The sequence below is a fragment of the Camponotus vicinus genome, unplaced genomic scaffold (genome assembly GCF_025532165.1).
Source record: "Camponotus vicinus isolate PSW18456_S1 unplaced genomic scaffold, iyCamVici1.0 SCAF_13, whole genome shotgun sequence".
NCBI classification, from domain to species: Eukaryota; Metazoa; Arthropoda; class Insecta; order Hymenoptera; family Formicidae; genus Camponotus; species Camponotus vicinus.
The window spans coordinates 15289279-15306676 of NW_028141949.1; the positions used below are offsets into that span (position 1 = coordinate 15289279).

Here is a 17398-nt window from a genome sequence, read left to right on the forward strand (position 1 = left end):
ACGTCGCGTCTGATTTGTGTCAAAAACAATCATGTTACCTTTAGAAGAATAATACTCACCCACAATTTTTTCCAAGTAGTCTGCTTCGATAGATGTGCTCGCTAATTTTGCTAGTGGTATTACGGGTTCGGGCAGATTTGATTCAATTTCTGCAGCATGTTGTAATTCAGTAACAATCACACTCTGTTTCTCGTCTTTTATTCCGTGAGCCAATTTACTTTCTGGTTTTGTGATAATGAATTCAGATGCTATGTTTTCCGGAAGGATTTCGGTTTTTAGAGCAACTTTGCGCTCAATTATATCAGCTTGCGCATTTGCTTCTTTAGCCATACCTTTCACAATTTCTTTTGATTCTTTTTCTGTAGCGGTTACTTGAATAACTTCGACACCTTCGGAAACGCGGAATGAAATTTCGGCTGTTGTACTTGGTGCATCTTTGTCAAGAACAAGCGATCGTTCACTTTCATGAGGAATCGACTCTGTTTGTTGTATACTCTCAAACGGAATTTGTTCTGGTGTTATTTTCTTTATTTCTGGTTTAGTAGATTCTTTCATCTCTTCCGTTGTTGATGATGTAATTACTTGAGATTTTTCAGCAACGCGTATACCTAACATGCTTTGCTCGGCTATTTGTTTTGTTAATTCCGTCAAATCTTTCACATCTTTTGTTTCCTTTTCAGTTGCAGTTATTTGAGTAACTTCAACAGCTTCGGAAACGCGGAATGAAATTTCAGCCATCGTACTTGGTGCTTCTTTGTCGAGAACAAGCGAGCGTTCGCTTTCATGAGGAATCGACTCTATTTGTTGTATACTCTCGAATGGTATTTGTTCTGGTATTATTTTCTTCATCTCAGGTTTAGTAGATTCTGTTATCTCCTCCGTTGTTGATGATGTAATTACTTGAGACTTTTCGGCAACACGCATACCAAACATGCTCGATTCGGCTAATTGTTCAGTTAATTCTGCTGTACCTTTTACGACATCTTTTGTTTCCTTTTCCGTTGCGGTTACTTGGATAACTTCGACACCTTCGGAAACGCGGAATGAAATTTCGGCTGTTGTACTTGGTGCTTCTTTGTCGAGAATAAGCAATCGTTCACTGTCATGAGGAATTGACTCCATTTGTTGTATACTCTCAAATGGTATTTGTTCTGGTGTTATTTTCTTTACTTCCGGTTTGGTAGATTCTTTTATCTCTTCCGTTATTGACGACGCAATTACTTGAGACTTTTCGGCAACATGCATACCTAACATACTCGGTTCGGCTAATTGTTCAGTTAATTCTGCCGTACCTTTTACGACATCCTTTGTTTCTTTTTCCGTTGCGGTTACTTGTATAACTTCGACACCTTCGGAAACACGGAATGAAATTTCGGCTGTTGTACTTGGTGCTTCTTTGTCGAGAATAAGTAACCGTTCACTGTCATGAGGAATCGACTCCATTTGTTGTATACTCTCAAATGGTATTTGTTCTGGTGTTATTTTCTTTACTTCCGGTTTGGCAGATTCTTTTATCTCTTCCGTTATTGACGATGGAATCACTTGAGACTTTTCGGCAACATGCATACCTAACATACTCGGTTCGGCTAATTGTTCAGTTAATTCTGCTGTACCTTTTACGACCTCCTTTGTTTCCTTTTCCGTTGCGGTTACTTGTATAACTTCGACACCTTCGGAAACGCGGAATGAAACTTCAGCTGTTGTACTTGGTGCGACTTCGTCAAGAACAAGCGACCGTTCGCTTTCATGAGGAATTGATTCTATTTGTTGTATACTCTCAAATGGAATCTGTTCCGGTGTTATTTTCTTCATTTCGGGTTTAATAGTTTCTATTATTTCCTCCGTTATTGACGATGTAACCACTTGAGACTTTTCGGCAACGCGCATACCCAGCATACTTGGTTCAGCTACTTGTTTAGTTAACTCCAAATTTTTCACATCTTTTGTTTCCTTCTCGGTCGCGGTTACTTGTATAACTTCAACACCCTCGGAAACACGAAATGAAACGTCAGCCGTTATACTTGGTGCTTCTTTATCGAGAATAAGCAAGCGTTCACTGTCATGAGGAATCGACTCTATTTGTTGTATACTCTCAAATGGTATTTGTTCTGGTGTTATTTTCTTTATTTCTGGTTTGGCAGATTCTTTCATCTCTTCCGTTATTGATGATGCAATCACTTGAGACTTTTCGGCAACATGCATACTTAACATGGTCTGTTCAGCTATTTGTTTGATTGGTTTTTCCGGAGTTAATAGTCTTTTTTCCGTTTCACTGTAAGCTACTTCGGAGATTGATAATGACATCAATTCTTCTAAATTCGGTCTACCTTTATATTTCTCAGGGATTTCTGGTTTTGCAAGTTCCTCGACATTGCTCACTGTTAAAATTTCTGAAGTTTCTGCGACTTCTATACTAGATACTTTTGGCAGAGCTATACGTTCTTTTGGAGTTTCTTGGCTTGGCAATTCTTGTTCTGTTTCCGTAGAAATGACTTCGGATACAGTAATGAAACTCATCTCTTCGATATTTGGTTTCCCTTTTTGACCGTCTTTCTTTTTTACTTCTGGTATTTGTTCGACGTTTGCGGCAGTTATAATTTCGATTTTCTGAGCTATCTCCCTTCCTGAAAGACACGGTGCGGCTTTTTTCTCATCTAACTTTTCCGGGCTCGGCAATTGCATCTCTGTCTCGGTAGATATTACTTGGGAAACCATTAGTGACGGAAATTCATCCAAGTGTGGTTTACCTTTTTGTTCTTCTGGACTTTTGGGTCTCGAAAATTCTTCAACATTTGTAACAGTGAGCACTTGAGAAGTTTCGGCAATTTCTCTACCGGACATCATAGGCATTGCTGTAAGTACAGTGGGTGTGGCAGAACTTTCAAAAATTCTTTCAGTTTCATGAGATAGTACCTCAGATACAGTTAATGAGGATAATTCTTCCACTTTGAACTCTCCCTTACGTTCATCAGGTGTTACTTGTTTTAAAAGTTCTTCTGTGTTCATTAGCGTTAAAATTTGACTTGTTTCAGCTGCATCTCTACCAAATAAATTGGCTTGCGCAATCTTTTCTATAAGTACCTCCGGGCTAGGCAACAAAGCTTCCGTTTCGTTAGAAACAGTTTGGATTATATTCAAGGATAATAATTCCTCGAGATTCGGTTTTCCCTTTTGTTTCTCAGGTTTCGGAAATTCAACAAATTCATCTACATTTGACATAGTTGTTATTTCCGTTGTCTCAGCTACATCTCGACCATGCATACTTGTTTGCGCCGTTTTTTCGGTTGGTACTGTGGGACTAGTGAGGACATTTTCACTTTCCTGTGATTCTATTTGCGAAATTGTTAAGGACGTAAGTTCTTCAATAGTAGGCTTACCCCGCTGTTTTTCAGTTTCTTTTTTAGAAACAAATTCTTCGGTGCTGGCCATTGTCATGACTAATGTAGTTTCTGCGATATCTCTACCAATCACATTTGGATGAGCTGTTTTCTCTATAGGAAGCTCAGCACTAATTAACTTTTCTTCAATTTCATTAGAAATTACTTGTGAAATAGTCAGCGAAGTTAATTCATCTACTTGTTTTTTACCTTTCTGTTTTTCTGGTGCTTTTATAGCGAGCTCATCAGTCTCAGACAATGCTGTTACTTGAATTATTTCGGCGATTTCTCTGCCAGAAACACTGAAATCAGCCTTTTGATCTTTTGGAGTAGTTTTGCTAATTAGAACGTCTTCAACTTCATTGGAAATGATTTCAGAGACATTCACAGATAATAATTCTTCAAGTTCTGGTTTACCTTTTTCTTCGTTTAGTTTAGCAGTTTTTACAAGATCTTCGGTCGTGTTCGCTGTAACTATTTGAAGAGTTTCCGCAGCTTCTCTACCAGTTAAATTTGGTTGTGCCTGTTGTAATTTTGGTGCAACGGTTTTAGGCAAAGTGTCCTCTATTTCATTAGAAGCTATCTCGGTAATTACAACTGTAGTAAGACCATCGAATTGCGGTTTCCCTTTTTGTTCTTCAGGTTTAAGTTTGCCATCAAATGTTTCCTCCTTTTCGACTGGCGTTGTTTCGGATCTTACTATCGTTTTCATCGTGGTTTGAATCAGGGTAGCTTGAGAGGGGAATGGTTTCTTCTCGCAAAGCTCTTGAGTACTTTGTATACTCTCCACGAAAGTACCCTCGACAGTTTGGAATAGATCAATATCAGGCGTAGCTTTGACTTCATTTAGTTTTGAAATGATGTCCAACGTTTCTTCTTTGTCTTCAGTAATTGTTTCTGAAATTTGCAACGATTTTACTTCTGATATATCAATGCTTGCTTTTTGCATTTCAGGTTTAAAAAGACCTTCGAAGGTCTTCTCACTTTCTTCGACAAGATTTTCGTTAACAATGACACTTTCAAACATATCTCTGGTCGGCGCAGCCACTTGAGGTGCTAAAGTACGATCTGGAATTTGTTCAGGTACATTAACTCGTGATTCCACCATCACAGTTTCTATAGTATCGCGTTCAGTAACGATAGTGCGGACAGCTGTTTGAGACACTTCGTGTCTCTTTTCCTCCAGTGACTCTTCAACTTCGCCAGATGTTATTTCCGTGATAAATACGCCATGATCCTCTTCGAATGTTGGCACAGCTGTACTGGATATCGTTTTCGGATATTTATCAAAGACTCCTTCACTTTCTACGCTTGGAATTTCTTCAATGACGATAGGTTGCAATACATCTTGCTGTGAATGAGCTTCCGCTACAATCTTCTCGAAAGGTTTAACCAAACCGGTATTTTGCTCAATAAAAATTTGAGCTTTTTGTGCAATATCCATGCCAAGCTTTGTTAATTTTATATCAGCTGTACTCTCTTCATATTTCGGAATTTGTATCGTACCTTCTTTGTCCTGTGTTACGACATGAGCCACATTAATACTTTTTCCTTCTACAAAACTAATATCGGCACTACGTTTATCAGGTTTGAATTTGTCGATAAATATCGTACTTTGTTCCTGAGAAACCGTTTCGCTAATATCAATACCTTCTAAGGTAGATTGTGTCTGATGTGCCTCATATGTAATTGGTTTTAATGCTGCAGGTAATTCTCCAAGTCCTTCGCGTAAATTAACTTCCATTAATTCTGCTACTTCTTTGCCTTCCATCAAAAGATTAGCTGCCTCTTGACGTAATTTTTTCGTGGTAAATTCTGTTTCGACATCTTGAGTAGTAGTAGATTCCGTAATAGCGACAAATCTATTTTCATCTAAAACGACATGCGCGCTCGTTTTTGTCAATGGTGTTTCCTGAATTTTGTCTATTTCTTTCTCCACAGGAACTTGTTCAATCAGTTGCACCGTCTCAAAAGGTTTCTGTCCAATTTGTGCAATTGCTCTCGTCGGTGCTGCACTCTCGCTCATTTCACCTATACTCGAATTAAGAATTATTTCAGATCTCTCAGCGACTTCATAGCCAGGAATAATAATCGACAGCGCTGAATGAGATCTATCTTCTTGTATGGTTTCGAAGGGAACTTCTTTGTCAGCCATTTTAATTTCTGTAATAGAAGTCACGTGTTTACCCTCTTCCACAGACCATTCTACTTTATGTGAATCTGGTATGAATTTTCCTTCAAAGGATTTTTCTTGATCCTGAATCGTGCTTTCGGTCACTAAGACACTTTGACATACTTCTTGTGTGGACGAGACCGTTTTAACATCTGGTTTTTTTATCATAATTTCTCCTACAGAATGTTCGATATCTATCGCGATTGTTTCGGCTATACCGTGAGTTGCATCAATTCCGAATGAAGCCGCATGTTTACGCGGTTGCTCTTCGACGATATATGGCGATTCTTTATCCACAGTTGTTACATGCGCTATACTCACAATCGCTTTACCTTCTTCCATGTCAATATTTACAGTTTTATTTTGTGGTATTAATGCTGGCACAAATTGCTCTTCTCCCTCCTGAACAACAAGCTGTGATTCCACTAGTGGATTAAAAACTATGTGATCTGGAATTGCGACGGCAACTAACGGTGTTTCACTGACAATTTCGCCAGTACTAAAATCAGGAACTTGCATCGTTGTTTCGGCAACGCCATAGGTTTCAATTAGAGTTTTTTCTGCTGTTTTCGGTTTCGGTGTTTCCTTCGGCTTATATTCGATTTCCTTGTCCTCCAAGATTACTGAAGATACTTGTAGACTTTGTTCTAATATCATAGAAGAGTCAGCTTGAAACATTGATGGTACTTTATCTTTTTCGAGTATAGCCTCTGCTTCTGTTAATTGCGTTTCTGTTCGTACTACTGCTTCTAACGGAATACTAGAGAGTACGGCTAAAACAGAAGTCGGTTTCGTGTCTGCCAATACTTCCATACTAGAATCTGGAGTGACTTCGCTTTTCTCGGCAATTATGCGCGCAGTAAATTGAATATCAGCTCTTTTCTCTGCAGGCTTTTCGGGAATTCGAAGAACATCTTCCTTTTCGGCTAAAGTTTCGGTAGACATAGTAGCACTGATAATTTCGTCGATAGATATTTGAGCCGTATCGGTTTTTACAGGTTTATCCTTGAATTCTATCTCGGTTTCCGTTGCAACAGTTTCGCTTTGAACAATGCTTTCAAATGGCAAACGTTCTACTTTTGCCGCTGCGCTTGTTGGTGCTTTCACATCGAGATTTCCTGGATAAGTGGCTGGTGTAATTTCTGTAAGTTCGGCGATTTTATGTGCATCGAAACTTGTAGTGATTTTTTCACCAGGAATATCCGGTTTCTTCAAGTACTCTCGCTCCTTGTCAGATGGAATCGTTTCAATTACCATTACGCTCACTTCTTCTTCGAACGACACGTCGACTTTTTTCTTATCTGGCTTGACGAAATCAACCATCGGCTGTTCCGAATCTCCTATCGATGTCTCTGATGCAACAATGCTATGATGAGTGATGTGTTCGGTCGTAGCCATTGCAGAGATCGTTTCTTCGCGTTTTAATTCGCTGACATTATCAGTCGCAGTTACCTCGGCAGCTTGCGCTACTATATGAGTGGGAATATCAAATATAGCAGATTTAGATTCCGGTTTTTTCATTTCTGTGAGTATACTTTCCTTATCCTCCGCTGTAATAGATGAAATAACGAGACTCTCGCCCATTATAAATTCAAGATTAGCTATTTTCTCTGGCGCTGGTATATAAGGAAGAAGTTTCTCAGTCTCCCTCGTTTGTACTTCTTCAGTGATAACTGTCTCAAATGGCAATAATGTCGTTTTAGGACGCACTTCCTGTGTAGACACGGTAGATAATTCGGTTGGAGCGATATTGCTAATAATTTCATATTTCGATGCTATTTTTTGTGTTACCATATCGACTACAGCTTCAGCAGTCTTTGGCACCGGTTTTTCACCAAGTATGTCTTCTTTGTCTTCGGGATGTGTGATCGCAATCATTATACCTTCTCCTTCTTGAAAAGTAATGTCGATCTTTTTGGCATCGGGTTTTACGTCTGCTGTTAAAGGTGATTCTTTCTCGGATACTGATACTTCCATCTGCTGTACAACATCTAATCCACTCTGTAATTGATTGGCACTTTCCCGGTTCGGCTTTTCTTCCTTCAAAGCGCTTATATTGTTCGCAAGAATCATTTCCTGCGTCTCGGCTATTTCATGGCCTCCGGTTATGTCCAATACAACTTTCCGTTTGTCTGGTAATTTTTCCACTGACAATTCCTCCTCCTTCATTATCGTCGTTATTTCAGTGACAGTCAATTTTTCGGATTGGGCACATATCTCGACTGCAGCGTTCTGTTTAATAGGACATATTTCTTCCTCTCTGATTCGTTCCGCTTCACTGATATTTGTCTCTGTTACTATCAATTCTTCCAGAGCTTCTTGCTGTAATATCGCTTTGCTCGATTTCGGTAGATCGCTCTTTATTTTTCCAGCGCTTTGTTCCACTAAGATTTCTGCCTTCGATGCGACAGTATGACCAGTTATAGATGATTCAATTGTGTAAGTCTCTGGTCTAATATCTGGTGTGTAAATATTTTCGAAATCATGCGGAATTACTTCGAGAATACTAGCACCAGGTCTTGTTTCCGTAAGTTCGATATTCGCTATTTTTCCCTCAGGCCTCGTATCTGCTTTATAAATTTCTTCCTTCTCAGCAGTTTCTTGTACAGCGACACTGACAATCTCTATAGGAACGTGAGATGTATATGCTTTTCCGCTCGTAGGTTTATGTTCCTCTAGATATTCTTCGGTCGGCGATTCTGTTCTCACTTGTTCACATACCGGAGCCATTTGTGTCATATATTCAGTACTCGCAAATGCACTTTTAACATCGGCTGTTTCAACATATTCGATTTCTTTCTCGCTCGCAACGATCATCGTGGTATGTAACCCTTCGATCTGATCCATCGAAACTACGGCAGTTCTAGTATCGGGACTCTTATCTTCTTTTGCCGGAGTTACATTTTCTGCTGCGACAGTCTCGCCAACGATTGTCTCTTGTAAACTGACCGCTTCGATTTTAGCCGTAGCGATTGACAAAGCTTCTTTTGTAACGTCACCTAAATTGTTCTCTGGCTGAGTTTCTTGAACTTCAAGTGAGATCATTGGATGAGTAGGTACTGTTTTGCCGCGATGTGATTCAGGCATCTCGAAGATTTTCAATTCGGTCTCTTTCTCTATAGAAGTAGTTTGCGATATCTCAATACCCCTGATAGCATCATATACCATCTCGACCGTATGGGTTTCCGGTTTAGCATTTTCTTCCATAGTAGCCTCTCGATCGTGAGCAAGCGTTTCGAGTACAGTTTTCGCTTCCGTCAATTGAATAGATACAACACCACTCTCCGAAACATATTTGAGCGTATCTTTTAGATCTCCAGGATAATCCGCGGTTTGAACTTGAGATATTAAAACGTGTTCTTCCGGTCTAATCGACGTCTCTGCTAGTGCTTCAAATGGTTTTTGATCAACATTATAGAATCCTTCAGATTCTTGAACAATCGTGTCTATTATAGAACCAATCTCCAATGGTGATATCGACGTGACTGCCAATTTACTGGCGGGCTTATCATCGGGACGATAATCTCGTTCTTTTTCAGAAGTTAATGTCTCTGCTGTTACGGCTGATATAATTTCGACGACATTAAAATCTGCCGTGACCTGTTTATTCTCTTCGATCGTTAAATCATCTTCTTTTTGTTGTGCATTGATCGTTGAAATTGTAACTCCTTCCAAAAGAGTGACATTTGGCATAGCTTCAAAAGAATCTACTTTACGATCGGGAATATATTCACCTTCACGCTCTTGTACGAGATCGTGATGAATAACAGCAGTTTCGTTTCCATATGAGATTCCAATCTGGGCAGTTTGACTTGGCGGTAATCTACCTGGAATATATGTTCCTTCTTTTTCAGGCGCGTTCATTTCTTCAGTGACGCGTTGTTTCTGCGAAATCACCGTTTCGGTAGCCATTTCAGTGGGCACTATCAACTCCGGATAATATTTCCCTGGCTTATCTTCGGGACGAATTTCCTCTATCAATATCGGTTCCATCGCATTAATATTAATTCGTGGTTTCGTAAGTATCGTTTTCTCAGGCTCCAACTTTTCTTCAGTCAAACCTTCCTGTATTTCATAAACTGAGAGTTCTATCTGTGGTAAAATAGTATCTTCTGCCTTAACGCCTAAAGGCGTCACGAAATCTTCAGTTGGTATTTCACTTTGATTGACTATAGTCTCACTAATAGTTGTAGCTTCCTGCATAGTGAATTGCACATCTGCTTTACGACTCTTTTCCGATTGAGCCAGAGTTAAATTCAATACATCGTCATCGTGCGTTAATGTTTCGCTGACAAGAAGACTTTCTTTCGTTATTACAGAAGGCGTAGCTTCATAAGAAACAGCTTTAAAAGTGCCCGAAAATTCCTTGGTATATATCTGTGCGGTAGTTTCTGTAATAGAATATGGTTCAATCGACGAGATTGATATCGACGCTTTACGTTCGGCGGGCTTAATGCTCATCACTTCATCAATTTCTCTTTCGTGTACTGACGTTGTTTCTCCTGTTAATGCAATAACAGTGTCTAAAGTATATTTTGCTTTTTCCGATTCAGGTTTACCAGGCGCTTGCTCGATCGTATGATCTAAAGGTATCACTTGATTACGTTGACTAGACACATTCAAAGCAATAGATGGCACTGATTTATCCTTTATTATTTCAAATTCTTCTATCTCTTCCAGTTGTATCTCATCTTTACTAATATCTGGTTTCTTTGGCATTAATGTCTTTTTAACTTTTTTAATCATTTCTTCCTCCTCTTCTACATCTACCTGTTTTTCTACATCTTGTTTTTGCTTACGAATCAATCTGCCCTTTGTATCCCGTTCAAGTTCAATAATCTCTTCTTCGATTTCTTCCGTTTCCTTTTTTCTTTCCTTTTCAATCTCCTCGATCTCCTCAAATTTAACAATTTGAACCCCCTCTTCCCTATCTTGTGTTGTTTCTTCGATCTGATCTCTTGGTTTCCTATCTTTGCGTTTGCGCAGTGTTGTGTGTGCCTGCCGTGTGTCCTCGTATTCTGTGGAAAGTGTGAGAATTTTGTGTCAGACGTGAGTGTTGCGTGATGTTTTTCAATTTCTATTTGTTCTCTCTCTCTCTCTTTCTCTCATTCTCTTTCTATCATACCAATTAAAAAGATGTATACATACATGCATTCGTATCTTTTCACCTTTTATCTTTCTCTCTCTTTCTCTCTTTCTTTTTTAATCTTACATACTTCATGCCACGATTAAAGAGCGCGTGTTTGACTACGATATGAATGAGCTTAATAAACAAAAAAGTGACAATTGTTTGAGTTTTCAGTTATGTGTAAAATAAATGATGATGATTTAATAGAATGTATAACATTATTAATATTTTGATTTTGCTATACTTTTATGTCTCATATCGCTTTGGATCAAATGAAGCATCGGTAAAGTATACAACTTACATTTCAAATCAGCGCTAGTGAGCATTGCGAAGCGTTGATTTCGAAGCTGATATGGAAAATAACTGATTAAAATGTAATAAAGGAAATTATAAAAGTTAAAGAAATAGGATTTATAGCGTGTGGAAAGCATAGCGGCATAAGCGAAAAAATCGTACAGTATCTCTAATCTATTAATCGATCAAGTAAAGCTTCATGCATCTGAAAGCATAAAAATAATGATCGTTAAAAATAATAATCATAAATATCATATTTTGCAGTTATAGTATGTAATTCTTTGCTTTTTTTCTAAATATAAGAATATTTTATAGATAAAAAAAGTATTTTAGAAATATAATAATATTGCCCAAATTATATAATCCAAAATTTAATTCAATCTCCATAAAATTTATAATTCTGACTTCAAAATAAATTTAAGTGTATTACTTGATGAAATACTATTAATGGAATCTTAAATAAGTGTTTATCTAAAGTCAAATTAATTAAAATTACAAATATATAATGTAGCATTAAGTTTGCGCTAATAGAAAAAAATAGAAATTATGGCAGAAGCACTGCTCATTATAGCGAACGCTAATTCATCAGAATGAGTAGATTATACGACGACTAAATATCTCATGCATCGAAACTTATTGTTTCGAACCTTTAATTTCTCGAATATCCTGTGCGTGAGTGGCTTTCCTTTCGTCTCTCCTCTCTGCAATTAAAAGATTCTTATTCTTTTGAAAAAATTAAGACGATTTATATGTATACGCGAAAAAAGTAATGACACATGGATAAAATTTGTCAATATTATTGTTATTGCATAATAAAACTAATGCACACAAACATATTTAAAAAATAATTGTTAATTTGTCGAAAGAAGTTTTAAATAAATCTAAATTTCGTGAAAAGAATTTACGTGTAATGGATTTACGAAACTTTTTAAAAAAAAACCGCATAACTTGCAATTTTGACTTACCCATAAAATGAACCTCCGTTTTGCGAACTTTATCCACTCTTTCTGTAGCATATTGTTCAGTCTCGATCTAAATGAAGAAAAACAAACATAAAAATATTATTTGTACATTATTAAAATAAAGAAAGAGAAGAATCTTTGAAATTATAAATTCAAATAATATTTGTGTTATATCCATACCTCAGAAACTTCCGTAACTTCCCAAGCACGTGGTCTGAAATCTTTTGGAGCAAAGTGCGTAATGACTTCTTCCACAGTAGCATGTTGAAGCTCGACCATTCTCATGAAAGCACGAAAACCGACTGTCGCCGCGACAAAGCTCTCGTCAGTCGTCGTCTCTTCAGTAAGCACTTGAGTAATCAAGGGCCCGTGACCTTTTCTTTCCACCAGTTGAACCAAAGCATTTTGAGCATCGGGTGTTTTTAAAGCGGGAAAGATTTCAGTCCTGTAAAGACATTCATTGATTTCATTTACAGATACACCTTGTCGAACCAAATAACCAATCGTAGCGAGTTCTCGAAGAGGAGACTCTCCTGGGCCAAACTCCTTCGCGTCAAGTATTTCCATTATCTCATCAACTTCGCGAGCTATGTTTTCCTTTTGTCGTTCCACAATTTCTTTTATAGTAATATCTTCTTTAATTTTTTCCGCTTTTATTTTCTTCGCCTTTTTCTGTTTTGCTTCTATACGTTTCGTTTCTTGTACACTTGCTTCTACATGCGTTTCCAAGACCGATACTTTCTGCAAAGTTTCCGAAGTAATTTCAGCATGATCGAGTTTTGTTTCGACAGTGAAATCGGGGACAGTATCTTCGCTCGTGATTTCTGATATAATGACACTTTCCCGTTCCTCAACAATTCTTTTAGCACGTTCTTCGATTTTAGGTATATCCTCTCGCAATTTTTGATCATCAATTTTCTTCAAAGAAGCTGTTGCTTCAGTCATAATCGGTTCTTGGATGGGTACAATTCTTCGTGCTCTAGAAATCTAAAATAAGAAATAAAATAGTAGTTGCATAAAATTGTACAAGAAATATAGCTCTAATTAGAAAAAATTGTAAAAGTTGCATATTATAATACCTCCTCGGGCTTCTCTTTTATAATTTCTGTAGTTTCTAATAGTTGAGTTTCCTCCACATCGACAATTCTCCTAAAAATACAGAAAATAAATATCATAATTTGTAAATCAAATAAATTAAAAAATTATATGAAATGTATTGTGAATAACTCGTAATATATAATACTAACTTTTCTTCTGTTTGTTCCTTCGGTATAAGTTTTTCTTCATGGATTTCTTCTTTCTCGATCTTGACACGTTCGGCCTTTACTTTTTCTTTGATTTCTTTTGCTTTCTTTAGTTCGGTCTTCTTCTTTTTGTGCGGTTTCTCTTCTTGTTTTTTCGGCTTTTCTTCCTCTTTGATTACGTCGTCCGGCATTAATCCCGAATCGCTTATAGTATCGACATGTAGTTTGGCTTTAGTTGTTATCATGCCAATTTCACTAGTAGCTTTACAAACATATGTAGCATCGTCGTCTTTCGTGGCTCGCTTGATTGTTAGAGTGGTCTTATTTTCTTGATCAAGTAATCGTATTTTTACATTTTCCGTGTTCATTAAAAGCTTATCATTTTTATACCAAACAATATCTAGAAATTGAGGAAATAATCAATTAAAAATTTCATAATCGAACTTCGCAACATTTGCGCATTTGTATGACAATTACCTGGTTTGGGATTACCAGAGTAGATACATTCAAACAAGGCAACATTTCCTGCTTTTGTATAGATGTCCGTTATCTCTTGTATAAATCGTGGAACAGCTTGCGTGGCTGAAACATATGTGGCTAATGTTAAATTAAAAAATCTCAGAAGGAAAATTTGCTCAATATAATCCCACGATTATCTTACCTAATTTTATGTTTGATATCAAGATTACTCGTACAAGCCTCATGTCAGTAGTCTAGTTAGACAAAAACACACAAAAAATCATGCATGGTTATTTTGTAAACGATACATTTCTATCATTAGTTTTAAATAAAGTTCTACCTGACATCGTACTTCTTTCATCATCGGTATATTCATTATAAAATACTTCAGATGTGAATGCATTGCTCGCCAATCCAAGATTACCGCTGCATTGGCTTTCAAGCAGCAAGAATTCTTGCAATTCTTCTTGACTATCCGCTGTATGCAATTGCTGGAAAGAATCTAGATCGATTTCTCTCGGTTCTAATGGAAACATTCGTGGGTCTATGGTATAATTTTCAAGTCGTCGTTTCCTGGCGCACTTTAAAATTGGAATCCTGGACTTGGGATATGTATGATATTTTCTTTTATAATCATAAGTCGGATTAATGGCGAATTCTTCAGAAATGGTTTTATTTATTTTAGCATTCAAATTATTTTGATCTCTCATACTCGATGTTTCGCATTTTTCTTTAATCGATGATAAATAAAATGGTGATCTTGAACTGTCTGTAGAAGTGATCACTCCAGCATCTGAATGTTCTTGAATTTTTCTCTCGTATTTTAAGGGCGGAAACTCATTAAAGTCAAGAACAATTTTATTTTTTTTAGATTCTGACGATTTGTCTACATTTTGTTTTTTAAATATATCTTCATAGCTAAAAGAGTCGGAAGTTGGAAGCAATTCGTTGATTATTTTTTTCTGTGCAATATATTTTGTTTCGATTGAAGAAGGCTGATTTGATATGCTAGAAGATATTTTTGATATATTTTGCTTATTTTCTTGATGTTTCACTTTTGAAGCTACTTCATTTTGCATATCTAAAATCGAAGAAATGTTTTTGTTTTTCTCTGCTAATAAATGAGATGCTATCGGAGCTTGCTCTTTATGAGAAACATCGATTTGCCAAGAATACTGTATCGAAATAATATTTTCTTTAGTCCCGAGAGAATCTGAATATCTTCTTGATAAGAATTTTTTTGAAGTAACTTCATTCTCGTCAAAAGGCAATCTAATATCGTCATCACCAATGTTCATTAATGTTTTTGTTGATGAAAATTCGCTGATCACAGTCGAGCTATCTCTTTGAGAACTTTCGTCTCTTAATGCACGGTCATCCAGACTGTCGCTTGAAAAACTGCACTCTGTATCACTCGGCATGCAATCAATCACGTTCGGATGAACGCGATTCTTACCTTTTAAAGCTTCTTGCATTTTTTCCATCTGTGTGACCCATTCTGGTTTCCGGTATTCTTTTGTGCCCAGTATACCTAGCCAATAGAATGACAAATAAGAATTGTATAGCGAATGTGTAATGAATCCCTCTGGTCAACATTAAGAATATGAATAAGACCAAAGACATTCGTAGACTTGCATAGAATATACAATAAATAAAATAGAAGACAGTGTAAATTGAGGATGTTGCGAGTGTTTTTGGTGTGGATAATGTGGGATAAAATGTAGGATAATCAATAGGTTTTTACCAGGATGCTATAGGACTTCGATGATGTTTCTCCATTCGAAGAGCACAACTGAAAAGAACTTGACTTAAGCAGATTAGTGAAATTTTTAGAATCTATAGAGAAGGGAATATTACCTTCTACTGATAAATATGTCGTCGTGGTCGACACGCCGAGTGGATTGTGAGCTTCGAATACAATTTCACCAGTATCATCGGGAAAAGTTTCAGCGATCGTCAGCACCGACGTGCCATCTTCAAATTCTTCAATTTGGAATTCTTGTGATGAGACAATTTCCACACCTTGTTTATACCATTTTCCTTCCGGTTTTGGTTTACCTTTCACTTTCACTTCCAGTCTATAAAAGAAGAAATAACAATTATGCATAAGAATATATACAGGTACATATACATGTATGTGTTGATTAATATATATATATATATATATATATATATATATATATATATATATAGGGTTCAATACATATATACCAACATTTCAAATTAATTATTATTTGTCAAATATATCTTAAACATACCTAGTTAATTCCCCATCTTTGATAGGAATTAACTGAGGAAGCTGTTTAATTATTTCCGGTGCGGATTCTTCTGTATCAATGTCAAATATTGGAGTTTCCTGGAAACAAAATAAATTTTAATATTTAACATTGCATCAAATAATCAATTCTATATGGTTGGCTGTAGTACTTACTTTCGGAGATAAAAGATCTTCTTCTGATCCTGTAGTTAGAGATGTTGCGACTATCGAAGATGCAATTTCCGAGTCAGGAACGTACTCGTAAGCTATAATTAAATTAATCGTGATACAAATAGTAAGACAGATCGCTTGTAAATTATTCTATATATATTATTTGACGAATATACCTTCAACGACAAGTGATGACTTGCAGACAGCCTCGCCAACAGGATTTATAGCACGACAGGTATATTCTCCAGCATCCTCCGGGAATACCTCGGTAATGGCTAGACTACAGATACCTTCCATATCCTGGATAATTGTTATTTCTTTGCCTTCTTTAATTGGCATGTCATTATGGTACCATTCTACCCTAGGCATCGGTTTCCCTTCAACGACGCAGGTTAAATTAACACTCTCGCCATCCATAACTCTTACAGGTGAGAGTCTTTTAACAAATGTCGGCGAAATCAATTCAATTGCTTCTTCCCATATTGTTTCTGTAATGTTAACGCTGGCTGTACAAGTGACCGAGCCACCAACATTTTCAGCACGACAGGTGTAGCTACCGACAAGTTCCGGTGTGACTTGTTTCACCATTAAAATCGATCGATTCTCTTGAGTCACGATTCTCACCTGCGGCGTCGACTGCAACAAAAAAATTGTATCCTTCATTAATCCTTTATTTTTATGAAATTCTCAATATTATGTCTTTTTCTCTCTTTGTTTCTTTCTCTCTATATATACATACATACATACATGCATCCTTTATTAATTCTTTATTTATATGTCTCTCTCTCTTTATATATATATATATATATATATATATATATATATATGCAATAAAATGCAATCTATATAATCAATATAATTATCAATATAATTATACTGAAAATGTATGTTTCCAAGATCAATCAAATTTGCATAGTTAAATTATTTTTATGTATACTTAATAGAAGCGAACGCAAAAGTCTTTATTTCTTAAAATTTTTGTTTTTTGAATTTGTATCACTTGATTCTCATTATTATATATAAATATGAATGATGAGCCAAGTGATACAAATTGGAAAAAATTATATCCTTTATTAATTCTTTATTTTTATGAAAATCTAGATGATATGTCTCTCTCTCTCTCTCTCTCTCTCTTTATATATATATATATATATATATATATATATATATATATGAATGATGAGCCAAGTGATACGAATTGAAAAAAATTATATCCTTTATTAATTCTTTATTTTTATGAAAATCTAGATGATATGTCTCTCTCTCTCTCTCTCTCTCTCTCTCTCTCTATATATATATATATATATATATATATATTGATGAGTCAAGTGAT

General features: G+C 36.4%; 1 protein-coding gene and 1 long non-coding RNA gene across 13 annotated transcripts in view; one reads left to right on the top strand and one right to left on the bottom strand.

The window, feature by feature from the left end:
• LOC145964335 (uncharacterized) overlaps positions 1-17398 on the top strand; it is a 58212-nt gene that overhangs the window by 28508 nt on the left and 12306 nt on the right. The gene's annotated exons all lie outside the window — the stretch shown is intronic.
• Positions 1-17398, bottom strand: part of Sls (sallimus) — an 83007-nt gene that overhangs the window by 27104 nt on the left and 38505 nt on the right. For 6 of the 12 annotated variants that reach the window (XM_083086949.1, XM_083086948.1, XM_083086946.1 and 3 more), the window contains 12 exons: positions 16242-16701; positions 16069-16160; positions 15896-15993; positions 15495-15715; positions 15094-15168; positions 13656-13760; positions 13182-13578; positions 13014-13083; positions 12115-12921; positions 11938-12004; positions 11620-11673; positions 60-10568 (listed from right to left, as the gene is read on the bottom strand). In XM_083086949.1, the coding sequence (XP_082943075.1) occupies positions 60-10568; positions 11620-11673; positions 11938-12004; positions 12115-12921; positions 13014-13083; positions 13182-13578; positions 13656-13760; positions 15094-15168; positions 15495-15715; positions 15896-15993; positions 16069-16160; positions 16242-16701 (12955 nt within the window). The other 6 variants (XM_083086954.1, XM_083086951.1, XM_083086953.1 and 3 more) reach the window with 4 other exon arrangements.